The sequence below is a fragment of the Apium graveolens genome, chromosome 11 (genome assembly GCF_009905375.1).
Source record: "Apium graveolens cultivar Ventura chromosome 11, ASM990537v1, whole genome shotgun sequence".
NCBI lineage: Eukaryota > Viridiplantae > Streptophyta > Magnoliopsida > Apiales > Apiaceae > Apium > Apium graveolens.
In genome coordinates this window covers 206226876-206253151 of record NC_133657.1, presented here as the reverse complement: position 1 = coordinate 206253151, position 26276 = coordinate 206226876, and the positions used below count along the sequence as shown (strand labels likewise).

At 31.9% G+C, this 26276-nt stretch overlaps 2 protein-coding genes across 2 annotated transcripts; one reads left to right on the top strand and one right to left on the bottom strand.

Annotated features, from left to right (window-relative positions):
* The first annotated feature begins 2264 nt into the window (after positions 1 to 2264).
* Positions 2265 to 7308, top strand: LOC141697646 (endoglucanase 6). Its single transcript, XM_074502137.1, has 9 exons — positions 2265 to 2679; positions 3241 to 3453; positions 3882 to 4082; positions 4744 to 4833; positions 4951 to 5115; positions 5628 to 5912; positions 5999 to 6347; positions 6439 to 6513; positions 6598 to 7308. The coding sequence occupies exons 1-9, from the start codon at positions 2473 to 2475 to the stop codon at positions 6894 to 6896; spliced, it is 1884 nt and encodes a 627-aa protein (XP_074358238.1). The 5' UTR covers positions 2265 to 2472; the 3' UTR covers positions 6897 to 7308.
* A 926-nt stretch (positions 7309 to 8234) lies between these two features.
* Positions 8235 to 26274, bottom strand: LOC141697546 (long chain acyl-CoA synthetase 4). The gene is made up of 19 exons (XM_074501968.1): positions 26044 to 26274; positions 24665 to 24728; positions 24469 to 24558; positions 24083 to 24139; positions 23905 to 23953; positions 23378 to 23454; positions 23093 to 23132; positions 22918 to 23012; positions 22285 to 22452; positions 20956 to 21066; positions 20792 to 20879; positions 19942 to 20008; positions 19665 to 19740; positions 19475 to 19592; positions 18095 to 18340; positions 17873 to 18012; positions 17261 to 17443; positions 17000 to 17119; positions 8235 to 8510 (listed from the first exon to the last, which is right to left on the bottom strand). The coding sequence occupies exons 1-19, from the start codon at positions 26187 to 26189 to the stop codon at positions 8478 to 8480; spliced, it is 1968 nt and encodes a 655-aa protein (XP_074358069.1). The 5' UTR covers positions 26190 to 26274; the 3' UTR covers positions 8235 to 8477.
* Positions 26275 to 26276: the final 2 nt, after the last annotated feature.

The window sequence follows — 26276 nt, the reverse complement described above, 5'->3', positions numbered from 1 at the left end:
AAGAAGGTCCTCCATTTTTAAATTTTATAATTAAGCTCGGACCCCACTCTAATTCGAGCCGCGGGCTTGAACTCGTTTAACTAAACCCGATTCGACTCGTTTAGTTTGGACGAAAATTTTAACTTGTTTAAATAAATGAGTCGACTCCACTTTGTAAAATAACCGGTCACACTAAACCTTAAGGTGGTAACGGAACAACACTCAAACATGATCTTATTATTTTTAACATTCCCCCAATCGTAAAATACGTTTCGTTATAATTGATAACCACAAATACAACCAATATCAATACTAATACCAAAACAAATATTTAAATTAAATAAATGAGGCGGGAGGACTCGGCCGAGTCCCTCCCGAAACCGAACTCTGATACCATGTTAAGAAATAAGTTGTTCTAAAATTTTAAGATGATAGATGAATACCCGAATATTATTTCATACTTTTTAACAGACTCGACTCGTGAAATTAAATTAACCGAGTTTGGATAGAGTTTTGAGCTTGATTATGGGTAAAATTAAACATTTGGCTCATCCGGTTCATTAAGATCGGCTCATTTAGCTCAACTCGACTCAACTAATATCGACTACAAACACAACTCGCTTGGTCCATATTATACCCCTAAACCAAACCATCCAAGAGTCGAACTCTCTACTCATTTGAATAAATTAAAGACTTTAACCACTGCACACCACAGGATTTGGACGCCAGTTTGAGGTACATTTCTCCCCTTCTATACGTAAACTTGGATTCGAAATGAGTTACAGTTTGGTTTGATGTATTTTAAATTGGATAAGGGAACTTCAAATTTCATGATTTTTGTAATTAATATAATATAGCGGAAGTTAGTTACCAACCTTAACCCTGGTTACCATAAGTTACGTAGCTATTAAATATAAAAATATTAATTATTTACCAAAATTAACTATGTAACCTCTAGTTACGTATCAATAAACCAAAGACCTATAGTTTAATTATCTTGAAATTTGTAAGTTGTAACTGTAAGAGCATCTCCAATAGTGTTGGCTATAATTGGTTGGGTAAACCGGACCTGTAAGACAATATGTAAAATTTGTTGAATCTGTAAGACATTGTACTTCGATGATATTAACTATATTGGTTAGCTATATTTTAAAAATAGTATGTTATTAAAATTTTATGTTATTATAAATAGAATATATATATCTTCAATATGGTAATAAATGATTAGATTTTTTTTTACAGATTACTTACAGGTTTGTAGTGGTTCAACAAATATAGTCAACATCAAGAGGTTGACTATATTTATAGACAAGTAGAATGTACTATTGGAGATGAATTTTTTTTAATAATCTCTATATTTTTTATTTATAGTATGTATTAATGATTTTTAGCTAAAAGTTTCACCTGGTTGGAGATGCTCAACTTAATTATCGGAAAATTTAAGTTCCTATGTAATCGTAAAAATTAGCGAAACAAACGACACCTTGGATTTTCATTTTTCCTCTCAACGAATATCTATACTTTTTGTCAACAACGAATACTTATTTTCATCACTACGAAGAGACATTAATTTTTTTCGTACCGTTGATTGCGGTAACGCATTAAGCATTTTACAAATGGTTCCTCCACAGATTGTTTTTAATTATTATTTTTGATCTTTTGTTTTTAATTATTATTTTTGATGACATACTGAATCAATTTTTTTTTGACAGGGACATATTGAATCAAATTAATTGAGTACAAATCAAGCCAAATTCAAAACTTTTTTGAACTAGGCCTCTCTATGAATTTAAAAATAAAATATGATTTAAATAAACAGAGTACAATAAGACTCAAATGCCCAAACTACACCACATGAGACTGCACTCTAACTCTCTGTCTCTGGAAAAATACCATTTTTTTAATTACCATCACCTTCCACAATTTGTATTATTTAGGTAATTTATTTTGAAAAAAATTGAAAAAAATTCAGAAACAGGAAATAAACAACGAATTTTCTAGTGAGCACACGTTAAGCGCGAAATTTCATAATTAATTTTACTTCTAATTGGTTCATATCTATTAATAATAATGAACCCCTTATTTACACAAAAATTTCACCGATTAAAATGAGCTAAACTCATGATTCCGCGCATAGAATGAACCCGTGGCCGCATACTATAAAAATCGAATAAGACAATAATAATTTGAAAAATTGCATTAATTAAGCACTGCCAACTTTTCTCAACAATTAGCCACTTTCCTACTTGCTCTCCTCCATATATAGCGCCTTAACTTCCTCTTATTTTCCCAACCTCCCTTCTCTCTTCCATCAGTCTCTGTGTATATATATAGTTTAACACCATCTACACACACACATTTAAAGTGTTCACTCTGTTCTGGGCTGGTTTATTACAAGTTTTAGCTGATAAACCAGACCAACATTGCCAAGTTGCAGTTGCAGAACACATACAAGTGGAGAGATCAGTGTTTCTTGATTTTTAAACAAAGAAAATGGAGAGGTTTTTGAGAATGTGCTTCATGGGCTCATTCTTATTAGTTTTGAGTCTTGTTCCTTTAGCAATGGCAGGACATAACTATGGAGATGCTTTGAGTAAGAGCATTCTGTTCTTTGAAGCTCAAAGATCTGGCTACTTACCTAGTACTCAAAGGATTAAATGGAGAGGTCATTCTGGTCTTAATGATGGCAAAACTGTTGGTGTAAGTTCTTCTGCTTTCTTTACCCTTAATACACTTCCTATTACTCCCTCCGTTTCAATATTATCAATGCGGAAAGTCAAAGTGGACAAATATTTTGAAACAAAGTCATGTCTTATTTTCCCACTTTTACGGTAATACTCCATCCATCCCTAAAAACGTTTGTTGGACACGTTTGTTAATACACACACTTTTGATTGTTAATATTTTTAATTTCGTATTAGTATTAAATATAAAAACTTCATTGTATTAAATTACTCATAAATACGAATCTAACAAAATCGCTCATGACTATATTTGATCTTATAGATTAGACGTAAATTAGTAGTCAATCGCTTCCCATGAACAGTGTGACAAGTCAAAACGGGAAACGTAATATGCGACGGAGGGAGTATAATGTAGAATCTCGATAAATGCATTTCGGATTTATGAACAATTGTTTTCGGTCTCAACATAATTTTGACGGTGTATATTTAATTCTGACTGAATACGTCAAATCAAACCAAACATATGCGGTGACATAGGGTGAAATAAAAATTTAAAGTTGACAAGGTTATAATGCAGGTGAATTTGGTGGGCGGGTATTATGATGCAGGGGACAATGTGAAGTTTGGATTGCCAATGGCATTTACAGTGACAATGATGTCATGGAGTGTATTGGAGTATGGCAAACAATTAGCTTCTAGCGGTGAGCTTAATCATGCTCTTGATGCTATTAAGTGGGGAACTGACTATCTCATCAAAGCTCATCCTGAACCTCTTGTTTTCTATGGAGAGGTACTACTATCTTTCTTCACATTTCTGAATGTTTTCGTGTTCGTAAACATGTCAATAAAAACACAATGTGTGCAAAATTGAAAGATTAAATTTTTGAAGGAACAAATCATTTCTAATCACATAGAACTATTTCTAATCTTGTCTCAAATTTGTGAGTTGTGACTATAAATTCGAGTTGAATTTTGAAATGTCATGAAGAAGTGGCCAATTTGAGATGACATTTCCAAGTAGGTGGATCTTAAATTGACCACCGATAAATTTGAGATGTCGTTAGCTTATGACCGACTTGAAAAGTGGCCAATTTGAGATCCACCTACTTGAAAATGACAAATTTGAGACCTTGAAATTGTCGGTGGTAAATTTGAAACTCTGCTAATTATATAGTGGTCAACTTGATAATTAACCCGCTTTGCAAATAACGTAAACAGGTGGGAGATGGTAACACTGATCACTACTGCTGGCAAAGGCCAGAAGACATGACAACATCTCGGCAAGCTTACAGGATTGACCCGAGTAATCCCGGTTCAGATCTTGCAGGAGAGACTGCAGCTGCCATGGCTGCTGCCTCTATGGTTTTCCGCCGTTTCAACCCTTCTTATTCCAAGACACTCCTTTCTCATGCATATCAGGTTGCTCCTTCAACTTCTTTTTCCATATTTTTCTAAAACATTCGAGAAAAAATTGAGTACAGGAACACAAAATTAAAATGCCACATTTGATTTCACCGGTGCATCAACAGTTTAGAAAAAACAAGCGCTAATTCTGTGATGTTTGCATGTCTAGCAAATTAATGGTATGGCGCGTATTGTGTTAGAAAAGGGTGATAATAAAGAATGAGATATTTCATATTATGATGCAATAAATCTAACACTAAATTGACAAAGATGCATCATCAAGATCATCAAGAGCCATATGCAATATGTTATATGTAATAATGTGATATTTGATGTTTAGGGGACCAAGTAGAATCGTTTATAATGGGCCTTACAGATCTAGACTAGATTAAATCAAATCTCAACCATCAAGTTTGATGGGTCCATAAACTATGGGGTTGTTGTGTTGTTGTGTGACACTGTTTAGTGTCGGTTGTCACATGCCACTCCACATTCAGTGATTCAAATCAACAGTTAGTTCAAATGTATGCCAAGTTTGAAGTTACGCGTGAGTGAGTGTGTTTAACTTGCAAAAAAAGAGTAAAATTTTAGATGAACGGATACGTTAATCTTAGTAAAAATGTTCTTTGCTTAAGAAAGTTTGCGACTTCTGATGATAATTTTGTTTCGTCTGCAGCTGTTTGACTTTGCAGACAAATACAGGGGCAAATATGATAGTAGTATTACAGTGGCTCAGAAGTACTACCGTTCTGTCAGCGGATATGCTGTAAGTTTTAGGATAGTACCTGATATTATGAAAACTTTGAGAAATTTACACGAGAAAATGCCTGTCAATCTGTTAGACGTTTTATTTTTAAAATTGGTGAAAAAATTGTTTTGTTAGGATGAATTATTGTGGGGAGCTGCATGGTTGTACAAGGCAACAAACAATCAATACTATCTGAACTACCTTGGGAACAATGGTGGTGCCCTTGGTGGGACTGGTTGGGCCATGACTGAATTCGGATGGGATGTTAAATATGCTGGAGTCCAGACTCTTGTTGCCAAGGTACTAATGATCTATCTATCTGCATTTTTTCGTGTATGTTAGCCTGCCTGCCTGCACTTGTTCTATTAGACTTATAGTTCCTTAACTGCTTCGTGTATGGGCTAAGGGTTCTGTTATTAACCTCGCTTACATTATGCCACTGATATTTCCTCGATGAAGATTAGGTACCGAAGTAAGAATGTCATGTTGCAAGATTGATTTTAGGATCACTACCTGAGAACTTAAACAGCATTTTGAAAGACTTGTTAGAAAAATCCCAGAAAATAACTGCAAGCTTTCTTTTTGACCAGAATTATATGTAAATGTTTAAAACTGAATCAGAGGAGATGCCATTGAAATTATAGTTGTTTTTTTTGCTAATTTGAAGTTCAAATTGTTGTTATAATTTAAGATTTTCTAAAGTGTGATAAGAGACAGAGCTAAGTAGTAGGGATCCAAAGTGATTCAGATACTTTTTAATTACTATTGCTGTTCTTCATTGTTAGATTACGTGATTAATTTCTTATATGCAGTTTTTGATGGGAGGAAAAGCTGGACATCATGCATCAGTTTTTGGCAAGTATCAAGAGAAGGCAGAGTTTTTCATGTGTTCATGTCTTGGAAAAGGTAGCCGCAATGTTCAGAAAACTCCAGGAGGCCTAATTTTCCGACAGAGATGGAACAACTTACAATTTGTTACAAGTGCTTCCTTCCTCATGACAGTCTACTCCGATTACCTGACTTCTGCTAGGAAAACCCTTAGGTGTCCATCTGGAAATGTGCAACCATCTGAAATGCTTTCATTCGCCAAGTCTCAGGTAACCTTGAATGCAAAAACTAATAAAACAAGTCTCATTTCTGGCTATGCATTTTTGTGATGCAGTCAAAAAATTTTGTATATTAGGTGGATTATATTCTTGGAGACAATCCAAGAGCCACAAGTTACATGGTGGGTTATGGAAACAATTATCCGCAACAAGTTCATCATCGTGGTTCCTCAATAGTCTCAATCAAGGTTAACCCTTCATTTGTCACTTGCCGAGGAGGCTATGCCACATGGTTCAGTAGGAAGGGAAGCGATCCTAATCTTCTTGTTGGTGCCATTGTTGGAGGACCTGATGCCTATGACAATTTTGCGGATGAACGAGACAACTATGAGCAAACTGAGCCAGCTACATACAACAATGCTCCTCTTCTTGGACTATTGGCTAGGCTACATGCAGGACATAGTGGATATAACCAGTTGCTTCCAGGTATAAAATTCTGTTCTCTTCATTCAATTCTTTCTTTGGCAGGAGCCCTTCCCTCCCGGAACTCTTAGTTCAGTAAAATTTCTTTCTGCAGTAAATCTTCCATCTCCTAAACCTATTTCTGTCAGACCTAAGCCAACTCCAAAGCCCAGAGTATCCCCAGCCCCAGGTAATTCTACGCTTCTTCTCATATTTCAGTTGTTTTAACTAGTTGAATCCTGGAAACATGGCTAAGGATTTGGCAATCTTGCAGTCTCTTCTATGAAGCAAATTGGTGTTGTGCAAAAGATGACAGCTTCATGGGTTTCTGGAGGTAAAACATACTACAGATACTCCACAGTAGTAACAAACAAATCTGTCAAGACGCTAAGAAATCTCCGGATTTCTGTATCAAAGCTCTACGGTCCTTTATGGGGTCTTGCAAAGTATGGGAATTTTTATGTGTTTCCTGCATGGATCAAGTCCTTGGCTCCTGGTAAAAGCATTGAGTTTGTGTACATCCATTCTGCCTCTCCAGCATCTATCTCTGTTTCAAGCTACACATTGGCCTAAAAGCGGAAATCACAAGATACATCTAAGTCCAGGAAGATCATTTCCCATTTTTACGAGTTCACATAAGAACTGTGCAATCATTTGAGCATACATGATGCAGTCCAGGAAGATCATTTCCTTTTTTTTCGCGCAACTCGGGTAGATTTAGGATGGACAAAAGAGTGAAGATTGGACGGAGGAAGGAGTGAAGAGAGGATCAAACAGTGAGTGCTCATCCTCTTTCTCATCCAATGACATGTATATTTATTTTTATCTGAAGGAGTCTTAGTTGAGAACTAAATACAACAGAGTGCCAAGGTTTGTTTTCATGTAATGGTTACTTTTGTTGTTCTGTTTCCCCTCTTAATATCTTGCTGTTGTAACCTTTACAACGTTCAAGCATTTGCAATATGAATGAATATATTTCTTGGAAGACATTGTTTTGTACCTTATAACCTCTATACTTGAATATTCGATAAACGTATAATCTCATTAAATAAATATTTTTTTCGGTTTCAACACAATAGAGACAATTTACTTTATATCTTGATAAATAAATAATCTTTATTAATAAATAAAATGTTTCAATTCCAAAAATATTTATTTATGGAGATTTAACTATAGTTGCTAATAAATGGAGTGATCATAGGTACCACCTTTAATCGGATCATCTCAAGCAATCGGAAGGATTAATAGGATTACTAAATTGGAATCCAATATAATATGTTTTACATATATGGTATCTTTTACGATAAACCAATGCATATTCAATTGAAATTGCTTATGTACTATATACTTATTATGTCAAATGTAAATATTTATAAAATATTTAAACTCAATATTATATCAAATCTTGGGGAAGTAGCTCCAATGGTAGAGCAATGTCTTACGCTTAACATGGTTCGAGATTCGATTCCTCGCTTCTCCATCACTACATAATTTTTTAATTTTATAAAAATAGAATTTTTTAATTTTTTTCAATCATCATATGTGTTTTTAGTTTTATATAAATAGAATCTTTTATTTCTTAATCATCATATTATTACTTTTGCTAATATACTATATACTTATTATGTTAAATGTAAACAATTTATAAAAAAAATAAAACTCAAGAGTATATCAATTATCGGGGAAGTAACTCTAATGGTAGAGCAATGTCTAACGCTTAGCATTGGTTCGAGGTTCGATTCCTCGCTTCTCCATCATGAAATAATGTTTTAATTTTATATAAATAGATTTTTTTACTTTTTAATTATCATATTATTACCTGGGAAATGCGTTTTTAATTTTATATAAATAGAATTTTTATTTCTTAATCATCATATTATTACTTGTTAAAATGCCTGTAAACACCTGTAATTGTAACAATTACTTTCAATGAAACAGATGATTGACATGCGGTCTTTGAATTTCTAAAAGTTCTTTTCATGTAACAATGGAAGAGTTCCAAATGAAAATGCTTGAAATCTGACTAAATTATTCCAAATGAAAAATCTGTCAACTGACCACATGTTATACAACACTGAATCATACTATCTTTGATTTACAAGCAAATGATCTGTACAATCTGCCTGTGATAAAGGGATGTTAACATTGTGCCCATTACTTCTTCTTGTACATGCTGTCAACAATGTTCTGCAACGATAGAACCCATCTCGGTATTAGTGGCGGAAAAAAATTTGATAAGAATCATTGAGAGCAAAATTCTAGCATTATATATTCTGCAACGGTGCCAAAATTTGAACAGTAAATTACTGTAGCAAAATTTCGGAATGAATAGTAACCGATGAATAGTAAAAAATGAATAGTAATTATGAATAGTAAAAATTAAAAATTAAATGAGACCTCCAGCAAAATTACTAAAAAATAAGAATAAAAGTTATAAATCTAAAATAATAGCAAATCTATTAATTTATTTTATAGTAGAGAATAAAGAAACAAAACAAATGTGTAAGAAAAATCTATATAGACAATTAATATATTTATATAAATAAAATAAATATTATATGGAAGACTATAAGTTAGAAAGTATTAAACTAATAGCAGATAAAAACTTTACTTTTAATAAAGATATAAATCAACATATTGAAAGTTGTAAAATAAGTATGCAAATAATAAATGAAAAATTAGATATTATAGCTAGGTTACGAACAATGTTGAAAGAGAGAGATGAAAAAATTAGAAGACTGGAAGAAGAAAAACTTTTAATAAAACGAGAAAAATTTATTAAAGAAACTAATTTAGAAATTCAAATAAAAGAATTAAAAGAAGTATTAACTGAACAATATAAATTAATAGATGATTTAAGGCAAAAAATTTAAAAAATGAATTGGATAGATCCAAATGCAATAACTAGAAATAATAGAAAAATAAAAGAATTAATAAAAAATCAAGAAAAACTAGAAATAGAACTAGATAAATTGCAAGAAAGAAAAAATGAAATTGAATGAACAAGAGAAAATACGGATGAAATAATAAGATGTTATCAACAACTTGGAAATATGATAATAACATTTAGAAATAATAAACTAAGAATTCAAGGACTTAAAAGAATAATTTTATCGAGTAATATAACTGGATAATAATACAGTTTGAAAAAATGTCATTAGAGAAATCAAGTGAAACACAAGATGTATATTATCAAATGGATGAATACGAAGAAGGAACATCACAAACTCTAAGTTTTAAACCAGATATATATAATCAAATCCAAGGTGAAACAGAAGAACTAACAATAAAAAAGATATTCAAAACATCATATTTTGAAAGAAATAAAGAAGTTAGATATATAGCTCAAAAACATGAAAATATAATAGACATAGATACAATAAATGGAAAAGCAAAAATAAATTTAATAACAGATGGTTTGATAAAAAAAAGAACTATCTAAATTAAAACAAAAAGAAGCAAATAAACTAAAAAATATTTATTTTGGAGCAATAGAATTTACAATAAAAGCATATTTTCAGAAAAATATTGATACTCCCATACAAATATATGTACTAGACGATAGAATAATAGGAAATATACAAGATTCATTAATAGCAGTAGTAAAAGGAAACTTAATATATCAGAAATTAAAATTTATAATACAACCTGATTTCAGCATATCATTAAGAGATGAAAATAAAGAAAGATCTTTAACATTATATTATAAATTAGATGGAATAAAAATGCAAAAGGGAAGTAAGGTAATTAGTATAGAAACTAAAATAGTATATGCTATGACTGGAAACCATCATGTAAAGAAACAAACGGAATTAGGAATAATAGTACCAAAATTATATAATGATATATTAGAAATAAATGATCAGAATAAATTAAGATTTATAGACAGAATATGAACCCTGAAAAGGAAATAAATGAAAAGAAAGATGAAATAGAAACTATTAATAGGATAATAAAAGAAACATTAGTTATGTCTCAGGAAAAAGAATTACAATACTTAAAAGAAAAAGAAAAACTAGAGGAAGAAGTAAAAGAATTAGAGAAAATAAAAGGTAAGAAAAGAAAAATATGGATAATTAAAGGAGAATGGAGAAAACGAGTCTATAAATATGAATAATACTGAAAACCAAATAAAAGATATTTGGAACGAAATATTTATAAAGGAAAGTTTAAACGCTATATTAAAAAAGATGGAAGAAAATCAAGAAATTAGTAGAAAGATAATTAAGGAAGAAATAACAGCGTTATGGAATATATCAGAAATCCCAATCTTTAAACAAATATTAGATAAATTAACCATTATACAAAATAGTTTAGAACAAAATAAAGAAAAGAAAGTAATTAAAGATGAAACAGAAGAACCAGAACTAGTACCTATAACAGTAATAGAAAGAACTAAAGAACCTATATTAATGGATATAAGCAAAGCAAAACCGAAAATAACTATAGGCGTTAAAAGAACAATAAATGGTTTAGCAGAACTTCATAAATCAGGAAAATTTTAGGAAAATGTCTATAACAGAACATAGTGCTATAACATTTCTTAAAAAACATGGAAAAGAGTTACTGGAAAAAGAAAGACAAAAATATGAACCTATAAAACAAGAAATAAGAGAAGATGAACTAAAAGAATTAAGAAAAGAAAATGCTAAATTAAAAACTAAAACTAATATAGAATGGTTAAATAAATATAAATTTTATAAAAAAAAATATAAAACCCAAAAGAAAGAATTAAAAGAAACAAAGTTAGAAGTAATAAGTGTATTAAAAGAAATAGATAATTTAAAAAATGAGATTAATCAATTAAAAATAGAATTAAAAGAAAAGGAAATTATTAAGTCTGACGATAGTAATCCAGAAACAAACAAAGAACAAGATGAGAGCAGTAATACAAGTACATCAGATAGTAATCTAGGAAAAGAAGGATTAAATTACTTAGAGGAATCAGATAATGAGGAAAAGGAAATAGTAATAAAAGAAAATAAAGAAATATTAGAAGCCCTCGGAAAAACCGTAAATGCAATAATAACAAATGAAGAGAAAAGCGATGAAAGTGATATAGAAGAAAGAGAAACTTCATATAAACAAACAAATTATGAAACCGAATCAGATAATATAATGGATAACGATGCATACCCAGAAGAAGAAATAGAAGATCATATAATAACTAAAAATAATATTAAAATGCCAGGAAATATACCTATAGGACAACAAAATGAAGTACAAGATTTCATAGGATCAATACACCAAGGAATAAATATAAATGGATATTTTCTAGATTTAGATAATGTCTACGACGATCAAGAAATAAGTAGAAGAATAAAAGACTGGAATTTAGGGATGTATATAGCCTTAATGAATTCAAAAAATATAGAAGATCTGGATTATGTTTTTGAACTAATATCAAAAACAATTATAGGAAAAGCAGCATTTTGGTTAGAAAATATTATTTATGAATTAAAGGGACAAGTAAGAATGTATGCTAGAAGCTGGAAAGATACATTAAACGCATTTGATATATTATTAAAAAGAGAATTTCTAGGAGAAAGATGGTTTGTAGCTCAAGAAAATATAACAGTAGAAAGAAAATTAGAAATAACAATGTATCTAAATAATATGAAATGTTGTAGGATTAGTAAATTACCAGAATATACTATAAGTTTTACTAAATTCTTTTATGAAGCTAAGTTTTTACCTAATGAAAGCTTAGTATATCAACAACTGTATTATGATCATCTACCTTCACCTTATAATACCGAAATAACTAAAGAATATAATAATCTAGAACCTAAAGAAAATACATTAGGAGAAAGAATTAGATTATTAAGAGCATATTTAACTCGAAAATGTGAAGAATATAGAATTCAACAGAAAATTAAAAAGGATAAAAAACAAGGATTAAGAGAAATCTGTAATTTTACGGAGAAAAAATTAATATTTGGATGTGATAATCAAGATTATAAAACTAGAAAGAAGTATAGGAAATATAGGAAACTAGATTATAATAATCAAAATGAATATTATAGAAAACAAAATAAAACCTATAGACCTTATAAACCATTTAATCGAAGATTTAAAAGAAGAAAATTTAAAAAATATAGAAATACTCCTGAAAATAGAAAGAGATTTAGATATAAGAGAAAGTTTAGAAAAAGAAATAAAACAAAAATAGCAGATTGTAAATGTTGGAATTGTAATGAAAAGGGACATTATGCAAATAAGTGTCCTAAATTACAGCAAAAAGGAGTAAAATACATAGATACCACCGAATTAATAATGAAACTAGAATACATAAGAGAAGATAATAATAACTGGTATGATGAAGAAGTATTCTATATAAGTGAAACAGAACCAGAAGAAATAAATTATATAAATGAAAATGATAGTAATAATGAAAGTTTAACTACTGAATAGAATAAAATGGTAGCTATATATATTGAAGCACAGGTTGAATATAAACCTACGAAATATATAAAACAAAAGATATTTATAGATAGTGGAGCAGATATTTGTTTAGCTAAAGAAGAAGTATTTACTCAACACAAATGGAAGCATACAAAAAATAGAATAATAGTAACAGGATTCAATAACCATAAAAAAGAGATAGATATAATAGCAGAAAATGTAAGATTTATATTAGGAAAAATAAGATTTAGGTTACCTATAATATACCAAGAAAATAATATGAAACAACAAATGTTACTAGGAAATAACTTTTTAGATTCTTTTAAAACTCAAATAATAAAACAAGATAGGATAAGTTTGTTAACACCTTGCGAAAAATGGATAGTATTAAAAAGAATAATACCTGTAAAATCAATAGAAATAAGTAATATTAAAGCAGAAAGAAAAATAAATTTAGAACTATTAAAACAAAAATATTTAAAGGCCTTAAAAATTAATTTTGGAGAACATCCAATGAAGTTATGGGAAAAAGAAAAAATATATGCTGAAATAAAACTAATAAACCCTAATGATATAATTAGAAACAGACCAATAAGATATAGTCCAACAGATCAAAAGGAGTTAGGAGTTCAAATAAAAGAATTATTAGACTTAGGACTAATACAAGAAAGTAAAAGTCCGCATAGTAGCCCAGCGTTTTTAGTAAGAAATCATAATGAAGTAAAAAGAGGAAAAGCTAGAATGGTAATAGACTATCGGGAACTAAATAAAAAGACTATATTTGATGGATATTTTTTTACCATATAAAAGAAATTTAATCAACCAAACAAGTAATAAAAAATGGTTTAGTAAATTTGATTGTAAAAGTGGATACTGGCAAATAAAATTAACTAAGGAATCTAGATGTTTAACAGCATTTAGCGTTCCACAAGGACATTATGAATGGATAGTACTACCATTTGGATTAAGAACAGCTCCACAAATATTCCAAAGAAGAATGGATAAAATATTTAGAGAAATGAATGATTTTATTCTAGTATATATAGATGATATATTAATATTTAGTGATAATTTAACAGATCATTCAAAACATCTAGATATATTTATTCAGACTATTAGAAAACATGGAATATTATTATCAGAAAAGAAATCAGAAATATTTAAACACAAAATAGAATATTTAGGATATATTATAGACTCTGAAGGAATTCAATTACAAGAACATATATCAACAAAAATAAAGAATTTTAAAGAAATTTTAGAAAATAAAAAAGAAGTACAACAATTCTTAGGAATAGTAAATTACGCTTCAGATTATATAAAAGATTTACCAAAATTAAGAAAACCACTACAAGATTTAATAAAGAAAAATAAAACTTTTGAGTGGAAGAAAGATCATACAAATGCAATAAGAGCATTAAAAACAAAGGTAGAAAATTTACCTAAACTACGATTACCCAAAGATAGTGATCAGTTAGAACTATTTACAGATGCTAGTGATATAGGATGGGGAGCAGTATTAGTAGCTTTTGAAAAAGATGATATTGATAAAGAAAACCCTTTAATATGTGGATATGCAGCTGGAACATGGAAACCCAATGAAAAGAATTATCATATTAATGAAAAGGAACTATTAGCTGTAAAATTAGGGATTAAAAGATTTCATTATCATTTACTACCTGTAAAATTTGTTGTTAGAACAGATAATACTCAAGTAAGATCATTTATATTCAATAAAATTGACCCTTTACCAGAATTAAATAAAAGAAGAAATTGGCAAGCATTTTTTAGTTATTATGATTTTATTGTAAAAAACATATCAGGTACTAAAAATATTCTTGCAGACTATCTTAGCAGGGAAAATGGAAAGTATTAGCAGTATTATGATACAGGTGGGAGAAGTAATTCAGAAGATAAAGGAAAAGAATGACCAGATAAACTTTATTAACGAGGAAATCAGCCAACTCACTACTACTTTAGAAGGAAAACTCAGAATATTAAACAACCTACAAAAAACCCCAGAAACCTTTGTATCAAGATTAGCCAATACTCCTACTATCAAAACAATAACCATACCAGAAAATACTATCAACACCATTACACTAAAAGATCGTGTAACCTTTACCAAAGAATATACCGAGTCCTTTGAAAAAATACAAAAGTACTATGATTATAAAACCAATACTACAATCCTGAGAAATGGGAAATTTGGAAAATACCCAAGGTATATCTGTAGGGAAAACGCAGATTCAACTGTAGTAAAAAACCTATTACTCTTAGGATTTATTGACAAAATAATGGTAGATGAAACCTTATCAAGTATAGCACAACTACCATCAACTATAACACAAAGCCTTCAATCTTACATGAATTCATACGGACCAGGAGGAATTTATGGTATACAGGTTTTTGATGCCTGTACTGACTTAACAGGAAAACCTATATTACTCTGTCAAATATTTAAGTATGGCAGGAATACTACTATAGAAGGTGAAAATACTAGCCTAAAGACGGACATGGCATGTACAATAGAGCAATTTGGCGACTGGTTGTGTAACAAAAGAGCAATCGGCATAGCAACATTGAAGTCTAAACTTGAAGATATGATACGAGGAGGAAAGACATGTGTCATTGGCACAAGTAAAGGTGGATTAGCAGAAGAAATACTAACCATTTATTATAATAATGATATAATTAGCAGGGATACTACAGCTTTGAACGAAATGCATGCAAGATTATCAGATTTAAAGCACAATCATGCTCAGAAGACAAAGGAAATTTATCAGAATTTATTATCAGGCCAAAGACGGAGACCAGTGGCAACTCTAAAGAATATAGCAACAAAAGAAGAAGGATGTTCTGATCCCTTTGCATAAATATTTGTTAGGCCCTGAAAGGGTGACCTAACCATATAATACAATGTAATACTATTTGATGAAAGTTGGGCCCAATAGAATTTGGTGACCTAACAATGTAATAATAACGATGAATTGATAGGCCCAATGAGAATTGGTGACCTATGGATATTACAAATGATATTTCGGCCCAATAAGAATTGGTGACTGAAAACATATTACAAATGACGCTACGGCCCAAATTATATTGGTGACTGTAAAAAAAAAAATAAAAAAAAAAAAATAATAATAATAATAATAATAATTTTCAGGAAAAAGAAAAAGACAGCAGCAACAAAGAAGAAAGGTTACTAGAAGAAAAAGACAGCAGCAGAAAAGACAAGGACATTTACCAGAAATTTTATCTCTAAAGTCAAAAAGAAGGTGGAATGGCAGACAAATTACAGAAAGTGGATTCAGCTTTTGAAAAAGAGGAAAGAAAAAGAACGGAGGAAATTAAAAGGGAATCTTAGAAATAGAAATTAGTAGAATCAACAGAGATTGAAAAACTCTATAAAAGCCATCTTGTAAATCATTAAGAGATATCAAAAATTTTCATCAATGGAAATAGTTGTTTATAAATTTTCTATGAGTAGCTAAACCTTTCTCTCTACAATCTCTATACAAGAAAATATTGTGAGATCGAAGTAAATATTATACTATGTCTATGTTTAGTAATTGTTAAGACAGATATAATATTTTATTAAGTATTTTAGAGGATATCCCAGGCGATCCCAAGGTCAGACTATATCCCAAAGCAAGGAAGCGAGGAGGGAAGGAGAGCCAAGACAGGTTGACAGCCATAGGTGATCTAGGATACTTATAAGGTATTATTCTGAATTTATGATTGCTAAATTATGATATTAGTAGAATGTTTATGGAACAGATCACAATATGAGTATTGTTATGAGGTTGTAGACATTTAAATGAAATATGCTGATTTTTGGATATAATCATGTATATAATTGTTTATTATATATCTGTGTGCCTTCCCTCTTTAGGGTTATCAGATATAAAAAACGATCCCCGCGATGTCTCATGTTTTTATCATGGCTTCTGCCTACAGGGATTATCTGCCGGAAGTATGTCAAAGTAGGACAGGGTATGGTTTATAACATTCTACAGAAAGTATATGTGAGATGGCCTTGGCTTATTATACCACTGTAGGAAGAAACGATGAAAGCAGTAAATAATTAATTTTTTCAAGAGTTAAACAAGCATTTTTAAGAAAGTGCCACTGGCCCAGTAGCAATTGACATATGTTCTTCACCAACTGTATAATGAATAAAAACCGTGGATATCGGTATTTCTTCATTATTACTTATTGTATTAAACGAGCATATGTTCAAAAAGTTAATGTAATGAAAATAAGGCTACCTGGTAGTATTTAAGCATCTGTGGCCTTTTCTTCTTAAATGTAGGAGTGATCAGGTCGCGATCCATGTCAAATGGGACTGGGTCAAGGTGAACAGCCCTAATGATCTCAAATCCTTTTAACTGCCAAGAGAATAAAGAGAGAGAAATGATGAATATCTAAGTTCCTCTGAGTTTTTAACAAACTAAACAACAAAAAAAAACTATTGGATGGTACAAATAACATTAACTGATGAAGTACTTGAGAAATAATAAATGGCAAACCTTTTTTTCTTTCCCGATCTTTGAAAGTTCTCCAAGTATATATTCTTTCACTTTCTCATTTTGACACAGGGAATGAAAATCGCCAGACAGACCATTTTCATTAGACCAACGCTCAATTGCTTGCATATTCGGGTTCACCACAGCAACAAGGAAAGACTCGAAACTATTCCCATATACCCATATCTGAATCAAGATGAGAGTTATAATCTCAATGTCAAGCACAGTTTGATATATAAAGTGAGCCAATCACTTTGTTTTACAGCCATACTACTCGCAAATAGGAAACAAAGGAAAGACTCATTAATTTTCTTTCAGTTCAACATATATTAAGACTAGAAGGCATGCAAAGTCGCCAACTATCAATTATGTCTGTGAGCATCTCCCTTCTACAGATATTATCTCATTTTCCAGTCAGGATATTTATATTTGTGATGGCACAACAAATAAGGATATTTCCTAAATTACCCTTACTCTAAAAGTATGCTTTACATATCTACACAGCATATTACGGAAAAAAACAGTTCAGTGAACATTACTTAGAGTTTGTCACACTTAACTATGCGCCTCTTGTTATTAAATAAAAAGAGATTACTAGAGTTATAAAGGGCATACCGAATCAATGGCAGCAACAAGACCATATATGTTCTCTAAATTTTCTACTGCCACATATTCCCCTTGTGCAAGCTTGAATATGTTTTTCTTGCGGTCAACTATTTTCATAGCTCCATTTGGTTGCCACTCACCAATATCCCCTGTATCAGAAAATTGTCAGGTTCAATATGAACGCGTTCCTCTACAGATCCCAATATTAAGTTTAAACAGAATATACCACACCTGTATGGAACCAGCCATCAACCAAGACCTCGTTTGTGAGATCTTCACGTTTGTGATATCCCGAAAACAAGGTCTCCCCTCGTATGCATATCTCTCCTCGTGGAGTGGTTGAAAGGGCATCATAACCCATTTCAGGCACAGATTCTAGCCGTGCATCCACATTAGGTACTGGAGGGCCCACCGTACCCAGCATAGTTTGCTCATTTGGTATCGACACAAATGATCCCGCACACGTTTCTGTGAGGCCTGCAGAACAGTTAGAGAGGAGCAGGAGTTAATCACAAATTAGTAACCAGGATACACATCCCTTCTCTTCCTTTTTAATATAGCACAGGAAAAACACTTGTAAATACAAGAAAAAATAAGCATAAAAAAGAATTCCTTCCAAAATCATTTGTATCATTAATACGACTTCAAATTTCTTGTGAATCACCCATTTTTTATTTTTTTTGAGAAGTTCAGTTTATTCACCAGGGGATAGGTAAATACCCAGGCCAACACCCTACTCCGTAGAAGTGGAAAATAAATAAACACCAAAGTACATGGAAAATTAGGAAGCAGAACATTTATGAAAATAGTTTTGTATGACCAAGTTAGGTTTTTAAATTTTTGACCTATGAAGGAGGTGATACACTTGTAAGCTAAGACAGACAAGCTAACAGAATAACAAAGCTAAATAATTTAATGAAATCATACTGATTACAAATAAAAAACTCTTCACTTTTCTGATTTATTTCAACAGCAGGCGCGTGCCAGGCGGTAGACACCATATACAAATACCAACCACAACTTTAAGAAGAATCATCCCCGCCATTTTGCGAGGATTAGGACATCATACGAAAGTACTAGAATGCTTAAAATCATTTTCTCACCTCTGTAACAACTAATAAGGCAAACTTTAGCAAATATACTATGTCTTACACAGGTTATGACATGTCTTCTGACCTTTAAAGAAAATAGAGAAGGGATTCATTTGAAAAAACACAAGACTGAGAATCATTTAAAGAGATATACTTGCAAATCAATAACGATATCATTCACAAGCAAAATATAATTCTAACTCTTCTGAAATTCTACTGCTTAAATGGTTTGACCATGCAATGATTGGCAGGCCTCTTTCAGAAATATCTATACTTATACTCAAATTTCATAAATTTTAACTCGCTAATCAGTAAAAAAAAATCCTTAATTCCTTAGCATGCCGCACTTGGTTACTAACAAAACGTTTCTCCACGGGAACTTAGCCCTATATATAATTTCTTAGTATCTGAATACAATAACGAAAAATACATAACAAAGCTTCTTGAAAGAAATAAATCAGACTTAAAAAACGCTAAAAAGAAGACACAAGAATGAAAAAAATTGTGGAATATCATATACCATATCCTTGAAGAACATGAGAGCATGTCACCACTTTAAGATAAGATTCGACATGACTTGCAAGAGGTGCTGCCCCGGATAAAATGAGCCTTACTTTCCCTCCTAAGCCTTGCTTAACCTAAGAAAGGAGAAATTGGGGGGTCATATCCTAGTTTGATAATTAAAACAAGAGATATGGAAGTTTATCTACCTTATCAAATACAAATCTATCAAAAAGGGGAGCTGCTTCTTCATGTTTATGCCCATTATTCATGCCAAGTAATTTGCTGCAGAATTTTTGATAATTAAATGCAAGTACATTAAAAACTTATACAAAAGTGTGCATCAGTACATGGTGTAAGATTAAAAATCAATTACAACAAGGTCTACATTCTGACTGAAAAATGAAGGGGGTCTCTTGAGGACTCGATGATATCATCAGTTATTCAGATAACCTAAATATATTACATACATGGAGTTGAACTTACTATGAGTACGCAACATTAAACAGGATATTCTTCAAGAAACCGCCTGAAGATATCTTCTGTGTCAAACCTACAATTGTACATAGGAGTGACTCACTGTTACCAAAACTATAACTACAACACTTGCACAAAACGAGATAAAATTAGGAAGATTCTGGACACACTGAAGTTAACCACCACAAGTTAGAATTTAATAATTCAGCATATAATGTTCACATATTCTCTGAGCGATAACCAGAAAATGGACACCTGTTGCCAGGGGCGTAGCTAGGTGAAGCACAAGGGGTCACTTGCACACCCCCTCAACTTTTAAGTGTCTTTTTATTTACATTATATAAAATTTAAATTTTTTATATTTGTCCCAAAAAAGTAATAATTTTGACCCCACTTAATTATATAACTTGTAAAGGGTACATAAATTGATCTTTTATGTTTGACAAAAAAGGTTAAATATACCTGAGGGAAGATAAACCGTTAATGATAATCTTGTTGAATATATATTGAAAAAACTATATTTGAAGGTATTGTTGATGAAGCAATTATGTAAGATTTTCCGAACATGAAAAATTGTCGTACAATTTCTTTTTGACCCCCCTAAATAAGTTTCCTGGCTACGCCCCTGCCTGTTGCAGAATTTGAAATTTGAAATTTGAAATTTACTTTCATTTAAATGCACTTAAGTTGGTTGTGGATGTGAATCAAGCGGAGGGAATCCATTCCCAGCACGCAATGAACAAGAGGAAACTACAGTGAGTGTGCTTCTACTATTTGGTACACAACTATTCATCCTCACGATCCAAAAATAAATCACCCAAAACTCAAAGGAATGACATTTAAGATAATAGTATCATACCAGAATAGATTCTATCCAAAACTCGAGGAACAGCACACAAGACAGTTGGCTTTAGCACTCCGATATCTTCGACCAACAATTTGACATCCTGAAGTCGTGAAAATCAGTTTTACTAGAATGTCAACAATCATACTTGTGGAATATATAACAGGTAACCATCTTACCCCGCGCCAGAATCCAATTTGAGCTCCATGACTGATAAAGCACTCTTCTATTATGCGGTCGAATATATGAGCCAGTGGAAGATATGAAAGATATACATCATTCACTGTTAACTGCTCAATTATCAGAGATGGACAAGCGAAGAACTGTCAGATTTGTTTTTTAAAAAGTAACATACAAATTTAAAAAAGGAAACCAAAAGTTGAACTTGTCGAAAATCAATTCAAAGTTCATTAAAAAAAGGTTAAATTATTTTAGATAAGCAAATAAATGTTTTTAAATTATCGAAACTACTTCATTAGTTTTTAAGGATAAGAGAGCTATATTATAGTGGATGTAATTTATCACCCAGTACTAGAATAGAGCTGCATTTGCTAAATTTTAGCCAAGTAGTTTATATGTCTATACAAGCTATTAGTGTATTTCAATTTATTATGCATAATGAATAGAAAAGTTGTTCAAGTTGTTTTCTTTCTGTATCACATTTTATACATAAAAACATCAACATGGTATCCGAGCTAGGTTAGTTCTAAAATCTGCGCACTACTAATCAGTTTCCATGGATGAAGAAACAAGAAATAAAGCTGATTCTGGTGGTTATGCTATTGGAAAGTCTCTAGGTGATGAAGCTCGTGGGAAAGGACACAAAGATATTCACGAATAGTGGAAAACATATGCACAAGGCAACTGTGCGGAAGGAAATCGTGGCACAGGTGGCCACGAAGGCATTGTTGTTTTAGAATTATGGGTCAGAAGCGCACCATAGAGAGAAGTGATCCACAATAAAAATAAATAAATCAAAGAGTAGATGTTGGTGAGAAGTTCATCAACAAACAAATACTGAAGGTTAAGTGGTGCATCACATGTTGAAGAGGTGATGAGAGGTGTGTCACATGTTGAAGCCTTGAAGGTGATGAGAAGGGCATCAGATGAATGAAGAGAAGTGCTTCTAAAATATTTTAAGAAATTTTTAATTCAAAGTTGATTATAAAAGGTTAAATTATTTTAGATACTTAAATATATATATTACTATGACTTCTATTATAGTGGATGTAACTTACAACTTGGTACTATGATAGAGTTTGTGTTTGCTAAATTTTAGCCAAGTAGTTTATATATATTGCCTGTATAAAGCTATTAATGTATTTCAATTTAATCAAATTATTATGCAGAATGAATAAATAAAGTTGTTCACGTTATTTTCTTTCTGTATCACATTTATACTTAAAAAAGTCAACAGAACTGAACGTTAAAATGTTATCATAGAATGAAAAGAATGTGCGCATTCTAACAAAGTAGATGGTGCAGGAATAAAGTTACAAGATACTTACGGGTTCATTAACACCCTGTAGGAAGCGATTTACCGCAGCTACAATAGTAACAATGCTGGTGTTGGAAATCAAGACACCCTTTGGATCACCTGTAGTTCCACTGGTGTACATTATTGTACAAATGTCGCTTTTCTTTTTCACTGGAAGCTCAAAGTGTTTATCATCTCCCTGCACATAAAGGCGAAGGCTAGTGCATTAAAAAAATTATGTGCATATATAACGATAGTTATTACTTATTAGATACCTGATATCATAGATTCATATTATAAATTTGAATCAACCTCACAAAGATAGCAATTAAGTAAATGCAATTCCTCCGTGGTATAGGCTTGTATAAGTATTTTTAATCGTGTGGCTAAGACAATCTTACAAATTTCCGGTGTTTTGTTTATTGCACCAGATGAAAAAAATTGTATAAAACTGAACAGAAAGAAATCAGCTCCTTGACGACAAATTTTGAAAACTTGCTATTAAGCCAATTTTTTACTCTTATAGCAAGCCAGGTGCATTAGAATTTACAAGAATTTTACATATGGAGGCCTAGTAACACGACTTTAATACAGCTTCTGAAAAATTCTTGCAACTTGAACTCGACTAATTTGTTTAATACCTATTGTGATAGGTGTAACTTACCAACACCAGGAATTCATCCCAAGAATATATTGACAACCCCAGCTTTGTAGCTTCTTCCCTTTGTTCAGAAGTAATTTTTCCAAAACTTACAATGGCTGCAACGGAAGAGTCAGATGATAAAATTATGACTCCGAATGCAAAAAAGGGAGGAAATCTTACGTTATCTGCAACTTACTTTTTATGTACTCTGCTGTCCTAGGAAATGTTTTAAACACCTGAAAAGACAAGTCAGTGGAGTCGATGTAAATCCCAAAATGTGTAGAAGTGTTTAATATATCATTGCTAGCGATAGAATCGTTTATCATAACCCATGTATTGTCACAATAAGATTCAGGAAATAAGTTTGTCATATGTGATCTTACAGTGTGTACCACATGAAAACAGTAAGAAAATGGTATCTTAAAAGGATATTACAAGGTCCATCATGTTTTAATAAAAAACCTTGAAAGGAAATGTTTACCTCCGGAATCTTTTTTTCTTCGGCAAAAACAATTGAAACCTCAGCGTGGCAAATGACAAATTCCACAGCACTAGCACCTAGATCATGGCAACACATTGTCAAACTACATCAAATTTAAGCTTAGCAAAAAGCATCGTAGTAAGAACCTAACTCTCGGTTTGGTAATACACTAACACCACAATTGCTCTGATTTAAATTTTAAAGCGGGGTTAGCTGCATGTAGAATAAAGCTAAAATTGGTAATTTTTTCCGAAGAGCAATATTCACAACTTCGAAGAAAAGGATATATTAAATATATTTTGAGGAAAAAATAACCTTATTCGCTCAGAAGTTTATCCTTTTTCTGAACTTTAACCATATAGCACTTGGCAGTACTTAACAGTGGTTTTTTATTGCTAAACTATGAAGTCAATGCAAATTCCAAGAGAGTGGACTTCATGGAATATTAATGGATAGTAATGAGAGGTCTGTTTATTTTCTTGCTCATGTAAATATAATACAACTGATCATTGCGGATAAGTACATACCTAAGGTGTCATATAAAGGAACACAGTATAGCCCATGAGCATTACAAGCCTGCAAATATTTGTTTATCAGAAATAATAACTCCCACAACAATCACTCATGTTAACATATGAGAAAGAGAGAGCAACAATAATATCGTTACAGTGTTCTTTGACAAAATCAATCTGACAGAAGAAATACCTCCATGCTAATAATCCACCCCTCGGAATTGGCACCATATATACCGCATCTTCCTCCCTGAAATCAGCAAAAGCATACAATTTATGAAATAAATCCAGAATTAATAATTTGGCAGTACATTTGGAACAATTGAGACAAATACAAAGAGGTGGATCCAAAAGAAATCGTCCAAAAATAAGAAAAACTGAAAAATATATGATGAAGACGATAGTGACGACTATTAAAAACCTAATGCTGAGTTTAGTGCCCACACTTGAAATTAATCCACTTGTAAGTATAAAATATATAACACAAAAAAACAGCTCTCTGAAGGTGAAGCAAGCTAACTTATTGTGCAATGAATTATGAAAAGGTACACACATATTTACTAGTTTGAAAATACTTACTTGTTCAACACCACAACTGCGAATGGCATTTCCAACTTTTATCACCATATCATACACTTGTTTGTATGTAAGCCATACATAATCACCATGCTTTGGGCAAACAACAAGCATAACCTCAGTTTTTACTAAAATTTATAATAAAAAATTTATGAAAACTAACTTATTAAACAACATTTAGCTTAAAACACAAATATACCTTCCCATCTACAATCTCACGGTGACCAAGCATTGGATTATTGGGATACTTCTCCACCGACATGCTGAACATATATAAATTCGAAATATATCAATATTATATCAGACTTCACTCAGAAAAGTAAAAACATAATGCTCTACGTAATAAAATGAAGCCACAAAGAATAAATTAGTCTAAAACGCATCATCTTTCATCTGCAGTAACAAATACTATGTAAAACAAAATATATCATAGCAGCAAACAATTCGCTGAAGATCATAATCAGCTAATCTAGAGCTCAACAAATCTTAATAGAGTTCAACAACTAGCACATGGTTATCATGGCGCCAAGTCAAGCCTCGGCGTCCGAGTACCTTCGAGAAGATGAATCGACAAGTCATTGTGAGAAGTTGACAAAGTGTTCATTATAATACACTTACTAGGTTTGATATATATATTTTTCCAAAAAAAAAAGTTTGATATATATATATATATAAACGTATGATGAATATCACGTAAAAACATCCATCCTAATATCATTTTCATCTCCACCTCCTTTTTTTGTACATTCATTTGGTTGGTTGGGTCATTGGTTTGAGCAGGCCATGGTACACCACAATCATGGTTATAAAGACCCCGAGTCGGGCTTCGAGACTCTCAGAAAAACCTTCGCAACGACTAGCAACGACCGCGCCCGAGTATCTTCGAACCCAAACCGAGCTCCGATACCATGTTAACTAATCAGTCGGAGTAAAACCTTAAGGTGTCAAACACTACAATGAAAACTTATCATACTGATTCAGAATTTTCCGAAACATCAAGTACATTAATAAACTTCGAATCTAGTTCAACAACAGAGAACACAATATTATACTTAACTAATTTAATTTTCAGTTATAACTACACACACAGTCACACACACAAATGAAAACAACATAACTCGATCGCTGCAACGTGAACTTATCATACTAAACACAACTATTATACGGAGACTATAATCAGTTTAAATGAAGTAAAAACAAACTCCGATTCGAGTTCAACTAGGAATAAAAAAACTAAACTATAAACACACACACCATACATCATCAGTAATGCTGCTACAAAATACACTTAAGTACTAATAAACAATTCTCCCGAGATCACAGTCAGTTAATACAAACTAAAATAAACTTAAAATCGAGTTTCAAGCTTTAAATATAAGAGAGATCTACCAAGAGACGGAGAGAGAGAGGTAGAGAGAGAGAGATGCACAAGAGGGAGAGAGAGAGAGAGAGAGAGATGCACAAGAGGGAGGGGGAGAGAGAGATGTACAAGAGAGAGAGAGAGATGTACAAGAGTAAGGGAGAGAGGGGAGAGAGAGATGTACAAGAGGGAGGGAGAGAGAGAGAGAGAGAGATTACCGAAAAATGTCCCAACAGCTATCCATTCCAGGAATATGAGGTTCGACGCCGAAGGTGCTTCTGTAAACCGGTCCCATCGCAGGCTTACCATTTTCCGATGGCTTCGCCGGCTCAACTTCAACTATGTAGCTGTTGTTATTCGCCATCGGATCGCAACTTGAGTACTGGCTTGAGTAACAAAACAAAAATGGTAAAAATACAGGGGGGGGGGTGTAATTGAAGGGAGTGATGTA

What these genes read in the sequence shown, in the direction of transcription:
- LOC141697646 (XM_074502137.1), top strand. Translation starts at nt 2,473, where the DNA reads ATGGAGAGGTTTTTGAGAATGTGCTTCATGGGCTCATTCTTATTAGTT. An exon ending in GTTCTGTCAGCGGATATGCT is followed by an intron (nt 4,834 to 4,950) that starts GTAAGTTTTAGG and finishes TTGTTTTGTTAG; the next exon opens with GATGAATTATTGTGGGGAGC. An exon ending in CAGAGTATCCCCAGCCCCAG is followed by an intron (nt 6,514 to 6,597) that starts GTAATTCTACGC and finishes GCAATCTTGCAG; the next exon opens with TCTCTTCTATGAAGCAAATT.
- LOC141697546 (XM_074501968.1), bottom strand. Translation starts at nt 26,189, where the DNA reads ATGGCGAATAACAACAGCTACATAGTTGAAGTTGAGCCGGCGAAGCCA. An exon ending in GCAGTTGTGGTGTTGAACAA is followed by an intron (nt 24,140 to 24,468) that starts GTAAGTATTTTC and finishes TGCTGATTTCAG; the next exon opens with GGAGGAAGATGCGGTATATA. An exon ending in AAATTGGATTCTGGCGCGGG is followed by an intron (nt 20,880 to 20,955) that starts GTAAGATGGTTA and finishes TCACGACTTCAG; the next exon opens with GATGTCAAATTGTTGGTCGA.